Here is an 18,730-nt window from a genome sequence, read left to right as displayed (position 1 = left end):
CTTGTACACCCAGAGACCAGTTCTGGGAACTCAGGAGCTTAAGCCAGGACAGATGTAGATTGCCAAGAAACTTCATGACTGCTGGTGTGCTCTAAATGCCACAAATAGAAAAAAATTAGTAGAAATCCTAAATCATGTGGATATTTCTAATGTCACCTCCTACATTCCTGCTTTGTTGTTTCTTCTACTCTATACTGGGAGGACTGTACCTCACAGAGGACCAGAGAGGTAGCATTGGCTTGTTGAATGTGGGTGTGGATTTCTGATCCATGATTTAGAAGAACCCTTTTGAATGTTGGAGATTTCTCTTTGAAGTTTATCAAGCACAGATCAATATAGTCAATGAAATGCAAAGGTGATCCCCTTATCATCCTGTAGAAAAGCCATGCAGGACTGCAGTCCCACCACCGTGGAAAAGCAGGGATTAAGTGTGCAAAATATGCTGCCAAACAGCTGGTTTGGGCTATTCTGGACTGTCTGTGTCCACCAGTGCTGAATATGTGGGATGATGGGGTCACCTTGCTGGGAAACCTCCTTATTTCACACATGGGTGACTCTGGGTGCCACCCTGTAGATGGAAGCTGAGCCACAGTGGCATGAGGAGCAAGTAGTTTTCCTAAGAGATCACAGAGTTCTCTTGGCAACCTTTCCCCAGCATCTGTCCTGGCTTGGGAGAGAAATGTTGATCAGGCTAACCGGGGGAACAGAACACTTGGAATGTTTCCTTGCACTGAGGGCATGTGGCCTGTGTTTTGTTCATCTGTTCCTTGTGTCAGCAGAGTCGGTCCTGATTTGTATGTGCTGAAATGTTAGCAGGATCCTTCCCAGAGTCCTCAGCACCATGCACTTGCAGGGACTTTTCCTTGTCATGAGTGAGGTTGCTCTGAGACATGTTCTAGGTCATTATGAGCTCCCATTTAGCCTTTAATTGAGTGTGCATTTGTTCTAGTGCAGCATTTTGCCTTTGCTATGTTCAATGACCTTGGATTGATCTGAGACCTCCATTCAGGTAGCTCTGCAGTGTACAGAGCAGAAACTGAGCAGCTTGATCCAGTGGTGCCCCTCTGTGTCCATGTGTAAGTGTTTATACACACATGCATCCTCTTTCTTTGCAGCTCCTTCTCTCCTTCTTTTTCCATTTGGTTCTGCTTTGCATTTTATTTGCAATGTGTTGTCCTGCTGTGAGTATTGCTCATACATGTTGAGTTAGGGTTCCCTGAGGAGTCTGACTGGCATTGGAAAATTAACTTTTTTTCGGGTTTTGCACTCTCAAAGCCCTTTCTTATAAGCTAGAGGTTTTGCTCTGGGGTAGTAGGATGTTGGGAAGAGCTGAAATATGGCATTGCTGAGAATCAATTAATGTAAAAACTGCACTAGTTCCTGACTGTGTGCTGATTGCTCCACCCCCAAAGGCAAATGTGTTTGCAGTTTAGGTCACAAGTGAAATAAGCATGTTCAATCTCATTCTAACATGTCACTCTCTTACAGACTTTCTTCTCCACCTCAGTGCTTACCTCTAGACTTGTGAATTGTGTCTTGTTGAGAGCTGTGCAAAATACGTTTTGAAACAGCAGATTCCTCCCTTCCCCTCCCCAAGGAAAATAAGGAAATTGTCTTGCAAATATCAAACCAGTTTATTTCAAAGTGTTTCAGTTTGGCAGATGGCAACAAGGAGACTGACGCTACTCGCAATAGAAAGGGGGTGTCTCATCTTAAATCTACAAATTGAACTTCTACAAAACAGATCTGAGTTTGTCCTCAGTGCTCACTGTAGAGATCTAAGAAATGTCTTGTGTATCCCAGGGACGTGATTTATTTTCCTCTTAGAGTCCCTACAATACTGGCTTTGCTTCCACACTTAAATGATTCACACTTTAAATTGAAGAAACAACTCTGGTTCTCGTTGTGAGATGATCTTAATTAGTTAAGGAAAGTAGCAGCCTCTCTGCTGTCAAATACCTTTGCACATCCCAAGGATACAGTAATGGTTAAATATCCTGCCAGTCTAGAGGTGAGTAGCTTTCAGACTTTATTGGATTCAAGAAAGGAATTAAGCGAAGAAGCCTCATCAGGTGAGGACCCTGCTGTGTGTAACCGCAGGCACTGCCTTTCGTGGACACCTATCTCTCCGAATACAAAACTCACTTTCTGTCCTCGTTATCATTACACTTTGACCAGGAGAAAAGATCTCATTTTGAAAGCAGAACACCCAGCAATTTGGCATCCAGGCCTGAATGGCAGGCAATGGATGAAAACTATAGGAGGCACTGTCTTCCTTTCCCCTGTGTTCTGTTCTGTCTACCCAAGATTGCATCCTAATTCTAGCTGATAGCTTGATATGGCCACTCCCCCTTTCCTCCGCAGGACACATTATACACTCTTGTAAAACCTCTTTGGTAGCTTTGTGGTACAAAAATATGTGACATAAATCCAAAGGGCATTCTTTAATGTAAGGCTGTAAAACGTATACAGTGCCTATCCCATTTTGCCTCTTATTATTTTCCTTAGTCCTCTTGTGGGCACCTGAACAGTATTAGGGAAAATTGAATGCATGTCCCTTCTGAGACAGGGTCCGGTTCCAGATACGTAGCCTTGTGGAAGACGAAGCTCTGCCTCCCTGTGGGGAAACAAATTCAGCTAACCACAAAGTGCAGGGTGGGAGTGATGTCAGCCTACACACCATAACTGTGTGGCAGTGCTTTCTTGTTGCTTCACTGACTGAACATGAGCGTGCACATGTCCAAGGAAAGGCCTGGGTGCTGCAGCTTCAAAGCACTGTGCTCTGCCCTGAGCTTGTGTAACAACAGGGAATGCCAGGTAAGCCCATGCTCTAACAAACAGCTGTGGCAACTGCTTTGCTGCTGTGGATGTGTGCGTGTCACCTGGTTTTCTGACTAGACCAGAGCAGCTGCTGGGCTACTAAAAGGATCTAAAACACTGCATCACTTCTTGTTCTCTTCGCTGAAAATTCACTTGTGCATAGCTGAAGCAAACATCTTTGGTCTGGATTTCACTTCATTTTCCAGCTATGGGAAGAGGCACAAATGATGGTTTACTTACTGTAGAAGTGAGTAGGTTTTCCCAGTGCCCAGTTGTCCTTGGATCTATTGTCGTGTGTGAGGGCTATCACAGCACCTGACCCTTCCAGCTGGAGTAGGGTTCTATGTGGCCATTCTAAGTGACGTGTTTCATACCAGGCAGCGAGTCCAGTAGGACTCTGAAATATGCTAGATGGAAGCAGATTTTACATGGGGCCATGGTCTGGGGTTTCTCTCTCTTTATGCAGCTGCTGGTGGAATGGGTTTCCCAGTTTCCCATTTGCAGGCCTGTTTATTTCCCCTGTCTAAACATTTTCTTTGCAGGGCAAGTTGGAGAACAATGGGGAGAAATGGTCTGAAACTGAGCAAAGCTGGGGGAGAAGTAGGCTATACATCTGAAGCAGTCTCATAACTGATGGAAGCATTTGCCTCTGGGAAGAGGTTGAATCTTTTTTCATCAGATAGAAATGAGGCAATGCAATGGAGGAGGAGAAGGATTCTATTAAAATTAGAGCGGGGAGGAATTTGGTGGTATGACCTGGGCTGGAAGAACTCTTACAATTTGTCCTGCCTTGTTTAATCAGTATAGATTGAAGATTTGATTATATGGTATTTCCTGTTAGAGGGGTTTCAGCATATCATCTTCCTTACTCACACTTACAAGGTCACCTGATTTATCAGAATCTCACGTGCTGCCTAACCTCTGGGAGAGGGCTGTCTGGAAAGAGCAGTGAGCTGTGAAGGGGCTGGTGTGAGCATTTAAGCTGAGCATTAGTTGACATTTGCAGTTGTAGACAGCAAGAGCTTTGCCAAACCTGGCCTGAACGTGGGCTGTGACTGGAGACTTGCACCTGGTCAAGTTACAGTGCAAAAATTTGTACAGTGCTACTGTTAAGCAGTTGAGCCCTGTGAGCTCTATTTAAGGCTTGTACTTATGAAGCAACTGGAATAACACATTAGGTATGGTGGTAACTGCTCCTCTCTGGCACTTGAATTTAGACTTGGATTGTTCAGACTTTTGACCAGGACGTCAGCTGTTCACAAAGGGGCAAAGCATGGCTTTTTATAGTGGTTCTGAGCCCCTCTGGGAGCAGAGCTCCACCTGACCTTAGGATTGTCCTTAGATCTACACCAGCAGATCTGTAATGTGTCTTCTTCCTCCTCAGCTATATCTCCCCCTCTTTTTTTTATATTTTCCCCTCTGGTCTAAGTGGGTAATGGAATAAAATGGGAATTGTCGTTGGGTAACCTCCAGCAACCAAAATGTTCCTTTTTTGGCATAGTTTTAGGGATTTACAAATGCTATGTGAAGGCCACCCCTGTTGAAGGAGCCAAACTTCTCTAGTGGTGCCCACTGAACTCATCCAGGGATGCATTTACACTAGACCCATTTGGGAGCCTTTCCTGTTTCTCCTGTGAAATGGTCATCCCTGTCCTTCTTTGTCTTGGTTCTGAGGAGCACACCATGACCAAACAGAAGTGTCTCCATGAACTGTACACTCTGGTATTTTCCTGTTTCAGTCAGGGATAATAAATAGCAATGGTAATAAATAAAAACAGATGCTATAGACTGAAGTTTATGTATGACACATTTTCCAATGGCAGTACTCACGTTCTAGTACATGAAGTACTCTCTCTCTCTCTGTGTATGTTTTAGTTTCTACTCCAATATCCCTCCAATGTACCCCTACTATGGCAGGAAACTGGGGTGCTTGGACACAGGAGGGAGGGAAAGTAGCCTTCTGGAGATGTGGGTATAGGCTGATGCACCTATAGGCTGCAAAACCTGTTGAGCAGTGGTCTAAAAAACAAATTCATGCTGAAGGAGTCAGTCTTGCTTACTCTGGTGTCCATCCTTCTGCCTCCATGTTTCAGAGAGCTGAGGACAGATTGAAGGAAATGTCCAGGTTTCAGCCTGGCTGTCTCTGTCTGACTTGTACCCATTTCTTGGACCTGCCAGTGTTCTGCTGTCTCCAGCATGGTAGAAAATTGTATTTTTTAGATAACATTTTCTCTTTCTTTGAAAATTGAGCTTCTTAATTCAGTATTGTCTTGGTCAGGATTTTATACAAAAGTCTATGTGAACTTTGAAGTGAATAGAAATTTTATTGGGTTAATATCAATTTGTGGAGCAGGAAAGAATTTTAAGGGATTTTTAATCTTGAGATGAGGATCTCACTAGTGCTAGCTCCAGGTTGCATATGCGATGCTGTGCAATACCATCCTTGAATAGCAAGTACAGTGTAAAATAAGTGTCATACACTTTTCCTGTGTTTCACTGAGGCCCTCATCTGACAAGTGTGTGTGGGGGGGAATTTGAACGTGCTTACAATGCTTTATAATGCTTTATTTACACGTGGAGCCAGCTGGGGTGTTCCTATGGAATGACGCTCATATATGCAGCTGAAGAATACTCTGGTTAGAGTGAAATGGGCTTCACTGCATGAAGCAGTGTACATGCCTATCTAATATCAATAAGCATATGTTCATATATACCAAATTCAGTTAGTTGCTCACTCTTGACTTTCTGTCACTTTAGCTGTACAAGAAAATGATGTTGGGTTGGACCAGGTTACCCCACTGCGGTCTCTTCCAACATTATCCATTCTGTGATTCTGATTCTCCTTCACACCAAGTGAAATGGAATGTCTTGTTTCAAATTGAGTGAAGAATGTGCTATTCAGTGAAAATGATTTGGCTTGAACTAATTAACCTGTTTTTGAGAAATCTTCAGTTTTACCAGCTGTCAGTTTTGAAGCTTCAGTTTTCAGAGTTAAAGCCTCCTAAGCCAAAACCAGAAATTCAGTGGATTAAATAAATAGATTTGGCCTTCACTAGCAATAAGAGACTGACAAGACAAGAAGTAGTAAATGTCATGTATTTAATGCTTATTTGAATAGTCTCACATGAAGTCAAAGCACCAAAAGTTGAAGCTTTCTCAGCGAAGCCTAACACCACTGACTGTCCAGACCCACCTTGTTTTCAGTATTCATCGTTGAAGGGATACTCTGGATGGTCACGCCACCTGTGGACAGGTCAGATTGAACAAGTGAGTTCCTTGGGTGAAGCAGGATATCACATCACTGATGCAGTTGTCCTATGCCTAACAAACCTCTTCCTTGCAATATATCTGTGACCTTCATGGAAGGCTCTTCTACTTATTCAGAAGCTGCCTGCTCTGGATAATCATCCCTGTAGAGTTGGAAGCAAACCTCCGCATTTAAGGAGGTGACAATGAAGCACCATTTTTTGGGCCTACCTTAGGGAGAGATGGGGGAAAAAACAACAAGAGTTTGGATGTCAGGTATTGTCATTATTTAACTCAAGTTGATAAAGTGTTTTAGGAAAGGGGGATGGCTTCACTATGTGTGCATTGTGGAAGGCAAAGACTTCTTTGTTCAGATGTCTAGAAAGACCCCTAGAAATAAGGGATAAGTGTGTACGTGTGAAGCAGAGGTCGAAACATCAGACTGTACTAGTTTGTCTTATTCCCTGAGCAGGTCTGGGTCTTGATGGTGCTTTCTACAAGTGACTGCCATATCCAGACTAGGTCTGGCTGTCCTCTAGCTCAGTCTACATGTAGATGCTCTGCCAGGTTAATAGCATCAGTGGCAGGGAATTTACAAAGAGGCTTTGGGGTGACCCAGTTCAGGAGACAAAGGGATGTTCATGGCTGCATATGACCGATGGTAGAGATGTTTCAGGCTTCACTTTAGAAACTACATGCTCAGGGAAGATGCACAATCCAAGATATTATTAAAGGCAAGAAGAAAATTCCCAAGGTCAACTTTTGGTGAAAAAATAACACTGCAAATGGGCAAACGCCCATTATTGGCAGACTTGAGAGAGGTAGTTGTTTTCTGTTGTGGGTTTTCTTATTTGTTTGAGAAGGTGATGCTAAGTCACAAGCCCTGGCTTGTCAAACACTTTCCATTAGCAAAATGAAAAATTTCTAAAGAGCATTCTCAGGTGTACCATGGCAGCTGGCTGCCTTGCCTTACAGCAGAGCACAACAAATACTGGCATTTATCCCAGCTGTGAATCGCTCCACTCTGGGAAGGATACATTTCACAACATTGAAGGTAACTAATTAGAAGGCATCAAACATTTTGAATTTGTTGTGTCAAAACATTTCATTCCAATATTCAGCCAAGCTCAAGTGTTAACGCATGAACAGATTGATTTGGTTGAAAAAAAACCAAAACAAAAAAAAACAAGCCACAACACTTAGGCTTGTTTGACTTCAGTATAATTTGATGATGTCTGAGTTGCCAGTGTCATAATCTCTACTTTCCATCTATGGAGGATGCTTGCTAATCAGATCTCACATGCTCAATAGTCTGAATCCTTTAAGTGAAAAGTATTCACTTGGAGGAGTCAGTGCAGCTTGGAATAACTGGAAAGGAAGAACAACTGTAACAGAGAATTGGGAGCACAAGATAAATCAAGTTAGATTAATGTAAAACTTGCCCTGCACAATACTTGTAGATTTCTCCAAATGGAGAAGAAAGAATTTCAGATTAAGATTTCCTGAATAGTCATATTTTTACAAAACTTCAATTTTCTTCTCATTTACTTAACTTGCTAGTTCATTCCACTGATTGCAATATCCTGTTTGTATGGGCTTGCTCATGCCATCAGAACAACAGATTTGCACATGGTACCCATATGATATTTGATAATTGGAAGAGCCAGAGAAAAGCTGGATTTTTCCATTCTTGCTGGCATTTGCATCACAGCAGTCATAGGTTTTGCACAAAGTTGACGAATTGAAAGTCTTTCTGTAACAGGGTTTGACTTTTTCAGATGCATATTGCTGGATGAAATAAGAAATGTCTTTAGACTGGTAACTTATCTGTTGCAATGTCAATTCCAGACACTCCAGTGTGACAACACAGGGTAGGCATACATATATATATATATATATATATATATATACACACATATATATATATATATATAGCTGCTCCTTACATGGCAACATCACTTTTCCGATAAGGTTTTTTTCATAGAGAAGATCAGACTGTACTGAAGCATTTTCCTCAAACATGGCACTCCTGTGAAAACTACAGCTGCCAATGTGCATCCTTTTCCTTATCCTCGGTGGCCTCCTGTGACCAAATTTAGTCTAATAAAGCAAAGCATTTAGTTTAGTAGTTTTTTGGATTGTTGGCTTAGAAAGTTGTTCTTCTGTGGGCATTTGCATCCTTTCCTGGAAAAGACTCTTGCATTTGCACCAAGATTACATTTCGTGTATATAATCACTAAAAGTTTAAATGATATTACAACTCAATTTAGGTATGTAAAAGCAAAAATTATTTTGAATACTAAAACACACATAAGAAACTCCTAGGCCATTTGTGAGGAGCCTTCTGGAACTAACTACTGCTAATTGATGGAAGGCTATTTTAAGTTTTAAGAAACTAAAGCTTCAGAGCACCTGAGCTTAAATGTGAAAGATTAACTCCATTATGATGCTTTTAACTTAGTGCATATTTTCCATCAGTCATGCAGCACAATAAGTGGTTTATTTGTTTCTTTGCAACATTTCCTCCTATCTTTTGAGCAATGGTCAACGTTTTAGAGTGCTATTGATGCTGTTATCCTGCTTTTCATTATTTTTGGTGCTTGAGCATGCTACAGTTTGGCAGGACACAGATAATCCAAGGTAACAAGAGAAATGCATGGAAATGAATCTCTAGCATTTGGCTACATATTGAGTGCCTTGAAAAGGGGAAAACAAGTTTGACCATAAACTGTAGGTGCTCTTGAGCTGAAGGAAAAACAAACTGCCTCATCCTCTGGAAGAGGGGATGCTGGGTCAGTCTGAGCCTTCTGGGATAATGCAGCCTTCAGGTGAAGCAAAACTACATTGGGTGGTAAGCTTTAGATGACCAGCAGCAAGAGATCAAGCCTTGTTAGTTCTCAGAGGAGATGGTTAGAAGTGGTTTAGTAGTCAAATGAGCTGTGTGTTTTTCTGTTTTCCTTAGAAGGTGGTACAACTCCCCATGACAACAAGGGAAATAGATTGCTGTAGAAGATAGCATCAGAGGAAAGGACAAAACAAAGTTTCTGACCACTTGTGGTCACCCAGATGTATCATCTTTTATAAGGAAGTGAGAAGGAGCAGAGCTCTCCCCGAATTAGCCCTGTTGTTTCATGTAGCAGTGTTCTTGATTCTTAGCCTCCTCTGTGGTAATTTAGGACAGGTTGCCTCTTGAAACACTAAGTTTGCAATCCATGAGGCCTTGTACTTGAACAGTAAAGTGGCTTGCAGAGCACTGGAAGTGAGGGTAAGACACAGCGGGGAAAGACAAGAAAGTGCCCTTATTTGAATTTCAGCTTAAATATCCACGCTGCTAGACAGGGATGATGATACACCTTATCACTGCCTGAAACTGTCATGACCACATGTAGCAGAAAGAGCTTAAGGAAATAGGGTAGGGATGGAATAGCCAGATACAGTCACTTTCTACTAGGTGGGCTTTTGGCACCTGAGCTGTAAGGAAGTATTTTACACTTCTTTTTGCAGTGGGTCCAGGAGCATATTCAGACTGCATTAAAGACCTCCCATACTTAAGCCTTACCTTTATTTTAAAGTTGTTTATACAAAAGTTAATATTAAAAGGAAGCTTTTTTTTTTTTAAATCCTCTGAAAAAACAGGAATGTTCTGTGAGGATCTAGAATTCCTCCTGTACTTACATTAACAGTTCCACGTAACGAACGTTTTTGTTCAGGGCTTCAATTTCTTTCATCTCTTTCTCAGTGAGGGAGAAGTCAAAGATCTAATGGAAGGAGATGTTTGGAATGAGTTCACGTTTCTTGTCATAATCAACCTTCACATGTTCCAGATTTCAAAAGTACAATCCGTCCTTCTCCCTGTACCTCTCCCACAAATCCACGCATTGGTTGCATTTATAGTAAAGTCTCGAGGACATGAATAAGCCCAGTCACATTTGCCTACACTCTTTTGCAAGAAGGGGAAGATAGTCTGGCAATGCTGAGCCACCAGCTTTGAAAGCAGTATGTTGCCAGGGAAAGTAGGGAGTAGTGTGGGTACTGAGTGCTGCAGGGGACACAAGAACAAATTCTTCATCTTTTTTGGATGTGGTGGGTTGTGAATCTTTCTGTCACACTTGTATGCAGCAATCCTTCCCTAACAAAGCTGTCCCATACCTGAAGACTGGTCAGAACAATCAGTCATTCCTAAGTACCTGCTACCTTGGACTACTGACGTACTGAATTAATTCATCTTGCTTGTGCTGCTCACTGCAGCAACTGGTGCTCTGGGATACATCACCAGCTGGAATTTTAGGTACTCCAGAGAGTTAAAAGACACCAAAAGTTCCTCTCTGCTTTGCTCTGTTATTGTCATATCATGTTATCTTTAAGTGAAGGGGACAAAAAGCATCAAATGTGGCAAAGCTTGATATTGGTTGTCTTGTGTACATCTACAGAAAGAAATGGAAAAATCGCCTTCTATAGGGGCAAAGCCAATGTAAGTGAATTCATCCATGTACCACTGGAGCATGAATTTACCTGAAAATTCTCTCTGATGCGTTGTGGATTGAAACTTTTTGGGATGACCACCACCCCTCGCTGGACATTGAAACGCAAAGCAACCTGTGCAGCAGTCTTGTTGTACTTTTTGCCAATGGCATTCAGCACAGGATCCTTCAGTAAAGGAGGGGAGGACACATTTACCCTGGAAGAAATTGGGGAAGAAAAAGAAACCAAAAAATCCCTCATCTTTAATATAAAATCATAGAGGCATCTACTTCTTTGTGAACAGAACACTGCACCTTTTGACAAGTAGTGTGAAAGATGAGAGAAAAGCTTTGCCACTTAGGTTGGCGGGCTGTCAAAGGCAACTTCCTATGTGACGTCCTAACGTTGACTTAGTTTCTACTTCCTCACCTAAGCCTCACACGTTCCCAGTTACAAACACTTGCTTTCTGTTAGAGGAGACCTAAGGCAACCTCCTATACAGACACCTGGCATTCTTTGATGACAGCATGCAGCAGGAGTGTGGCAAGTTTACATTCACAACTGTAATATTTAGACACTGAAGTTCAAAACTACTTTGTAAAAATGGGGACAAAGGTATTTTACACAGAGACCCAGCAGTGGAGAACTATATTATTCTTTTCCTGGATATTGTCCTTCTGTTAGAAAGTAACATGGAGACTTACCATGATTCATCCCTTGAGGTTCCCAATGGGCTGTACCCAACAATAACAATGTCATGTTGTCTGCAAAATTCTAAGAGTTTGGGTTGGGTGAAGTAGGGGTGGCATTCGACCTACAGGAGTAACAGAGAAAGAACAATTATCAACAGAACCAGATATAGAAGCAGATGGTATCTCAATATTTGTAGAGCTACAGACCAGCTGATGCTTTCAGGAAAGGATATGTGTAAGTTAGGGAAACTTAATCTGTGGTTACTGTTCTAATTGTACATTGCTGGGTGATGGATTTTTTTCTTTTTTTTGTGGACAGCAGATCAACATCTGTGACTATAATTTGGCTGCAGGGAACTCCCATTGCCTCCCAGTGAAAAGGTGGAAATAAGTGGGGGTGATGGAGGTGAGAGAAGCTCACTAGAATAAACAGACTGAGAAGGCAGTCCATCTCATGTGGGTCAGTTCTCTGTTTCTCTGCCTCTGGCATTCAGGATGACTAATCTGACGTTGTTTTTAGGGAAGTGTTGGCACAAGCTGTCCCAGATAGAAAGGTGAGGGGGGCATACGCAAAAGATGAGATTATGACCTTGTTGTGAGCTCTACCCTCCCACATTGCAAATACGGTTCCCTTACAGGCAGGGGTTTTCTGGCTGTGATCTCAGATTCTGGGAGAAGGATGTCTACAAGGTGACAGAGCAACCACTGTTTGCAGGGCAGTCTGAAGCTATCTGGCACATCTATGCTTGCTGGCTAGCTGCCCTAAGCTGGGCTTAATCTTTTGCCCAGTTTCCCTCGACCCCAGGAAGCAGCAGCAATGCTCAGTGCAGTCTTAGGGCACGCCAGAAACAGCAATTGCATTTTGCACCCGCTAGGCATGTTAATACCAGTGAAGGGTGCTGGAATTTCCTCCTCTCACAGGCTGCCTTTCCCGCCAGGACAAATACAGAAATGAAGGCTGTGGCCAGCCTCCCTGCCCTGCTCCATGGCAATTCCAGCCCTCCAGGTCAGGCACTGAGAATGGGAATTTGGTCCTGGTTGGTTGCTGGCCCTTCCTCTGATACTGCTAATGTGGATATTTGTTTGTGCCAGATGAGTCAGAAGAGCTTCCCAGTGATTTCTAGGAAATGCAGTGACCTGCCAAATGCTAGAGCCAAAGGTATTGGGCATTCAGATGGGTCGCTGCCACTTATCGCCTTCTCAGAGCCCTACTGCTGTAATTTAACTCAGACGTGCCTGTCATCTTCATGGGCTTGCTCAGCTCGGGTCGGTCACTTAATGGGGTCTCCTGTAATTGATTTTTTTCTCTAACTCTTAAGAATGTCTTATAGGAAAGGCAAAAGAGAGCAAGTGCAGAAAGTTTAGGAGTCGATTCTAATGGCTTTTAAATTTGAGAAGCTTAGAGTAACTCAGGGTCCCTGATAATGTTGGATTGTTGTCAGCTGAGGTAGACACGGCTTCATTGAGGAATGGTTAGCTCTGATTGGTTTATTGTGGGAATTTTTGGATGTGAAGTAAGGTACATGGCAAAGATTTAAGATCTGCATTGACTCAGTGTTCAACCTTGTTACGGAGCTTTGGCACAGAGGCACCGGTTTTATAGTCCTGGAGCAGAAACTGAGGAAAGCGATTGCTCCGGCACATTCAAATATAGATCTTTAGCCTAGATAGGAAGAGTGATATTTTCCAGCTAGAAATGGAAGTGTGACAGTTTGGAGGGCAGTGTCTGTGGCAAAGTATACATCACCTTTCTGTACATGGCGGCTTAGGCTATGTGTGTGCCTCTGCATTCCCTAAAGGGTAGTGGCACTGTAGCAGGCACTGCTCTTGGCTTGCAGTCTTACCTGGTTGCTGACAGGTTTGTACTTAAGTCCTGGCTTGTTCATGATCATCTCCAGTTGCCTGCGGTTGAAATTGGATACTCCAATAGACTTTGCCAAACCTGCATCCTTACATGCCTCCATAGCCTGCAAAGAAAGCAAAGACAAGAGGAGCCCCACATGTTGACTTGATTTTTCGTAGCACGCATTTTAGAGAGAGATGGAGGATAGGCCATTCTTGAGACTGCAGAAAACCCTTTGCTGCAGCAGAAGTAACAGCTCTATTAGCATGAGGGCTGGCGTTGTCCAGGCAGCCCAAACTCCTGTGGCAACATCCAACACTACTGTGTTGATCTGCTTTCTAGACCAAATCTTAATGTTTTATACCTCCTGTGAGGATAGAATCTGTCTGGAGATCAGAAAGATTAACCCGAGATATAGATACTTTAATGCCAGGCATGTGCTTTCAAAGAGTTTTGCTTAATTTATGCTGCTTTAGCAGTGCCTCAAAGCTGGAGAAGGAAGAGTGAACAAAACATATTGCTTTCCTGATAAGTCCTTTTGATTGCAATACTCTTTTTCATACGAAGTGCCTATCTGGTGAAATCCCCTAAATATCTGGCAAGGCAAATTACAAAACCTTAACAGAAAACATTAGTACAGTATAAAGTAGAAAAAAAAAAAAGAAGGGTTGGGGGAGGGAGGCATTCTAGGTATTTTGCATTTAGACAAATCCTAGTAGCTGAGAAACCCTTATGAATACTGGATATGAGTAGGTGCCATGGTCTTCATTGGCTTCATCTGCTGGGTTGTTAAAGAAAAAGGGGGTCCTTTCATATGGTCTTCCCATTTGCTCCCAGAAACTCTGCACACAAACAATTTAGTGACTGTTTGAGGCAGAGCAGACCCCACCGTGCAGCTGGATGCCCCTCCTACTGGTTTTGTTATTCCTTTCTGTCTCACAGGAGCTGAAAGCAGGGAGGTAAGAGGCACTGTGTGTTTGATGACCTCCAGTTGGCCTCATATGCTTTATATCACTTGGTGACAAGTCAGCAAATATAGTCATCTGGAGCCATTTTTGCCTGCTAGCACCATACTGAGAGAGTGAAATTATCTGGATTCAGTTGAGCCATTTTTATTTAGATTGATGTTGCTATTTGCAGGCACTCACCACCACCTTTTTTTCTCCAGGCTTGTTAGCTGAAGAGAGTGGCCTGCTATAGCATAACCATTACAATAAGCACCAGCTCAAAGATAAAAACGTAACAGTGCTGTGAGAGCTGCTGCTTTCAACATTTGAGCAACCAGCCTGTGAAAAAGAGAGGGATGAACTGCATCAGTCAAAGACAAGAGTAACATAAGCAGCTAACTTGAAAGTCCCTGTTCCCCCTGAAACTCAGTCTGGATGGCTCAGCTGCCAAGGGAAAGCTCGGTCCCACTCCAGGCCTTCTCCCACTGAACTTTCACTCAGAGTTTCACCATTCTCCATCTCTTTCTGCTGTACCTTGAGTAGAGCTAAAATGGCTCGTGACTATCCAGATCTAGACAGTACAAGCTGAAGTGGACCATTTAGTAGCACCTATTACTTAGTGTGAACTGGGCTGAATTAGCGATGATTTTTCATTGGACCTGTTGCAGAAGGAGATCTGAAGAGCTCTGGCTATGAACTAAAGAACGTCCATGTTCTTGAGAGACAGAAATGCAAGGAGATTGCTAATCATGCTTTCTGCCTCACCCAAAATCCTGAGACCAAGTGACAGCAGGCTTAAGGAAACATTTGCCTACAGGTCTAGAACACATCACAAACAAATTTAGGATGCAATCTTTCAGGCAAATGCTACTTCCCTCCAAGTTTTCTAACTAGAAAAATCTTGTGTTCCCATCTGATAAGTAAATTTAGAAGTGAGTGAACTTGTTCTAATGGCAAGTGATGGCAAGGTCTTGGGCTTTGGTGGGTTTTTTTGAGAAGGGAAGGGGTTGGTTCTTTGGGTTTTGTTTTGTTTTGTTTTTTTTTTTCTTTTTTGGTTTGAGTTTTTTTTTATGTTGAGCTTCAGGGTAAATTCTGTTTTTTCTTGAAGGTGAAAAGTTTTTGTTTTTTTTAAGAGGATCCAGTCTTTTCTTATGGCTCCAACTTTCTTCTTCTATAAAGATCTGATAAAGGGGAAGGATTGGTAAAAACCTAATGATAAAAGCCTCAAGAAACGAATGTAGAGTGCACTCTATGAAAGAAGGAATGTGAATGTTGGATTTTTCAACAATGTTCTGTTTTGTTATAAAAGTAATTAAGTGATAGAAAGAAGCAGCATCCTTAGGGACAGAAGTCAAATTCATACATAGGAGCTAATAGAATCTGATCCATTTGCCCTGGCAGTATGCTTCAACTATGTTTATGAAAACCACAGGTAAAATTGAGAATGAGGATCTGGGTTTTAAAGCATATATGGATGGATGTTGTGTTTGCTTACCTCCCAAGTGGCACATAAGTCTGTCTCATGGTAGATAAATTTTCCATTTTCATCTTTTGGGTAGAGTGCATCTCCAGGCTGAAAAGTAAACCCACACTTCTGTGCTTTAAAGAAAACTTTTTCACCCCTAAGTGCAAAGATTTTTCCACAGACTCTCTTTCTACTAGCAAACAACAGCAACAAAAAATATTGAAAAGCTTTCTGAAACACCCTGAGTTCAACAGGTCATTCATGCTGGGCTTACCACATCCTTGACTGGTGGATTACCCTTGGACACACTCCTGAACTGTCACATGAGCATACACTCAGCAGTTCCCGAATGGCCTTGTTTTTCAGTAAACTTTTGACCTTTATGTTGGGGCATCCAGAGGACTAGTCTCCTTCCAAAGGGCTGGGTTAGAGTACCAACTTGTATTCTCTTCTACTTCCCTCTTTTCTTCCTAGCCCTTCCCCTGATCCTACTTGTGTCCTAGGCACTGAGAAAGAGTGTCAGCTCAGTCCAGTTCCCAACAGCTGGATGGACCAAGAGCTACTAGGAGTAAAGGGTTACATGCATAGCTAACCTCTTAAGTGCATTATCCCCTTTTTTGGGGCACTAGAAACTCTTTCTTCTGATCTCTATACCCTATAGATTTCAGAGATGAGTTATGAGCTGTTACCTCATGAGCACAGCTTTCTCTTATTTGCTGGTCATTTCACTGCTGTTACAGGCAATGCATTAACACCTCTCTCCCTATTGTCTGATCACAATTTCACTCTTTTTTTTTTAACAACAACTCTTCACTGATGTTTGACATCTGATCTGACGTCAAACCGCTACATTTCAAAGGGCTGGGTACAAGATGTTGACATGGTAACTCCTTGGGAACATGCAGCTGTGACTAATGTGATCAGTAACTGGCACCTCCCAATTCAGTCAAGTTCAAATTCAAGGCATTTAATGGGAAAAGTGAGCATAAGGAAAACACAGACTCGGATTTCAGAGGGCCAAGGTCTAAGTTACAGGCATAAGGCTCTATCTTCCAAATGTGCTTGTTTTCCCAGAATTCAACAAAGACAACTTGTTGCTTTTGTTGCTGTGTCTTGCTAGAAAAAGGAATATCTTGACTAGAAGGAAGTAGGTGGCTGTTGGGTACCTTTTTTTTCTATTAGAAGGCAAAATTTGCCATCATAACGTGAGGTGGAGAAGCCCTTTTTACACCTCCCCCTGCCCCCCACCATGGTATTTTGGAACAAACCATTCATCCCCATGATACCCCTGCACATTCTCCAAGGACTGCAAGTTCAACATACGGAAACTGTACTTCTTAAAGTTCAGGGGATGAATCTGAATTCAGGACCATTTTACTCTGTTCCACTTCTAATTAATTCATTTTTATTTAACATTTTTTATAGTAGTCAATAGACAGCAACTACATTAGCTAATTTATCATCCTCTTATTTTTCTCTATCACTTGGGTTCTAACAAATGAACCAAGTCAGGATGAGTGGTGCTTGAAGATGAACTTCTCTTGACTGAGATAAGTGGTGTCAACTATTGTGAATTTCTAGGGGGATCAATAGGTCTTCCTACAGCCATAGAACTGTGCAAGGTTCTGAAGTACAGTTGCCTCTGCTCAATGGTCTCCAGGCAATACTTTCTCTGCCAAGCTACCTTTTTATTCAAGGGAATTCCTGAATGGAAGGACTGTCTGTAGATAGACAAAGTGCTGAGAGAAAGACAGTGATTTAACAGTGACAGGGTGGTGGTTATGGGGTCTTTGAAAAGGTCTTTCAGAAGTTGGTCACCTTTCTTAGCTCTGGGTTCTCATGAACTACACCATACCAGTCATTTCCACTAATGTTGTCTTCTCTTGCAGTTCTCTTGGAGGTAGCCTCACATTTTACACTGAATGTAAGGTGGCTTCCTAAGATGCTGCCCCATGAGCACTGAAGTAAGTGTGGCAACACTGTACAGTCACTACCACTATGCAGGGATCACATCTTATCATGTCATGTTCAAAGTCTGGAGGCACTCCAAAAGATACCAGACAACCTACTTGCCTATTTAAAACACAGCAGTTTTAACCACCGAGAGGAAAAGCCCTGCTCCCATTATAAAAATTTTCTCACCAACACAGATGCAGGAAGACAGGTCTGCACATCCCATTGCTTTCATAAAATGGTCTTTGACAAGCAGGCTTTCTCAAGAGAGCAATTTCAACAACTTGTGAATGCCTATTCTATAAGCAGAAGGCAATAAGTAGTCAAATAGTGAGGCCACTGGTCTCTCTTGGGTTATTCTTTCAAAATGACAAGATATTTAGATGAGACTTTTTCAGCGTAAGGCTAAAATATCTGCTTTTCTGCCAGATCATGGAATAATTCAGCTGGGAGGGATTTGCAGATCATTTAATGCACAGGTATCTGCTTACTAATAAATCAGTCATCTGAGTAGAGTCTCCTTACAAAATCTGCTAGTGGGTATGGGCTCCCCAAGCAGAGGGCACGTGGTGGCCAGCAGGAGCCCTGTTCCTGCTGGCCATCTACCTTGCTTGATTAGAGGGGCTGAACAGCACTGTTGGGGTCTAAAGGCAGTAAGGACAAAAAGTCCTAAATGGGGAATCTACGTGAGGAAAAAATACAGGGAGGTGCAGGCTAATGTTGGTAGGTCAGTGAACAGTGTCACCCCAGGCACTGGCAATTCTTGAGCCACTGAAAAAACGCTGGCATGGTGGGGCTTTCCTTCTCTGAGTGGTGCTCTCTGAAACCAGATTGCTCTTACTCTGCCTGAAAGTCCCTATGACAACTTGCACCAGTGGCTGGGCTCTGCAGGGGCATGTTTCTTACTGTTTTCAGAGCAGGATTGTAAATTCTGTCTCAAGTACTTCACTGGTTCCAAGCAGAGACTGCTTTTGCTAGAAGGCTTTGGGAGAGACAGGAAAGCACCAATGTTTGCAGACTAGAGGAGAGCAGGAGTTTCTTAGCATCACACCTGCATACTCCTCACCAAAGGCAAGCATCACACCCAGGATGGGTGTATTTGTGAGAGAGGGAGCAAAGGAAGGAAACCTGCCACCATTGTAAAAGGATTGGTTTTTTTCTTTTTGTATTTGACACAAAAAAATGTATATTTTTCAGACAGAAAGTGACTTCTTTTTTTCTCTCCTCTCATGGGGGACATGAATGAATCTCTAGGTCTGCTACTTCTTTAACAATTCAAGACTGTTGATACAAGCCTCAGGGA

General features: G+C 42.5%; 1 protein-coding gene across 1 annotated transcript in view; it reads right to left on the bottom strand.

Annotated features, from left to right (window-relative positions):
• Positions 1-5,902: 5,902 nt before the first annotated feature.
• The window catches only part of AKR1D1 (aldo-keto reductase family 1 member D1), a 35,308-nt gene continuing 22,480 nt past the window's right edge, over positions 5,903-18,730 (bottom strand). Inside the window, exons 4-9 of the mRNA XM_027680523.1 lie at positions 15,505-15,582; positions 13,064-13,186; positions 11,232-11,341; positions 10,579-10,744; positions 9,742-9,824; positions 5,903-6,063 (exon numbers count right to left, since the gene is read on the bottom strand). Of these exons, the coding sequence (XP_027536324.1) occupies positions 6,021-6,063; positions 9,742-9,824; positions 10,579-10,744; positions 11,232-11,341; positions 13,064-13,186; positions 15,505-15,582 (603 nt within the window). The 3' untranslated portion in view covers positions 5,903-6,020. The remainder of the gene's footprint in view (positions 6,064-9,741; positions 9,825-10,578; positions 10,745-11,231; positions 11,342-13,063; positions 13,187-15,504; positions 15,583-18,730) is intronic.

Source organism: Neopelma chrysocephalum, unplaced genomic scaffold (genome assembly GCF_003984885.1).
Source record: "Neopelma chrysocephalum unplaced genomic scaffold, ASM398488v2 Primary Assembly neopelma1_59, whole genome shotgun sequence".
In the NCBI taxonomy this organism is placed as follows: Eukaryota; Metazoa; Chordata; class Aves; order Passeriformes; family Pipridae; genus Neopelma; species Neopelma chrysocephalum.
The sequence above is the reverse complement of the archived record's forward strand: the minus strand, read 5'-3'. Positions and strand labels throughout refer to the sequence as shown.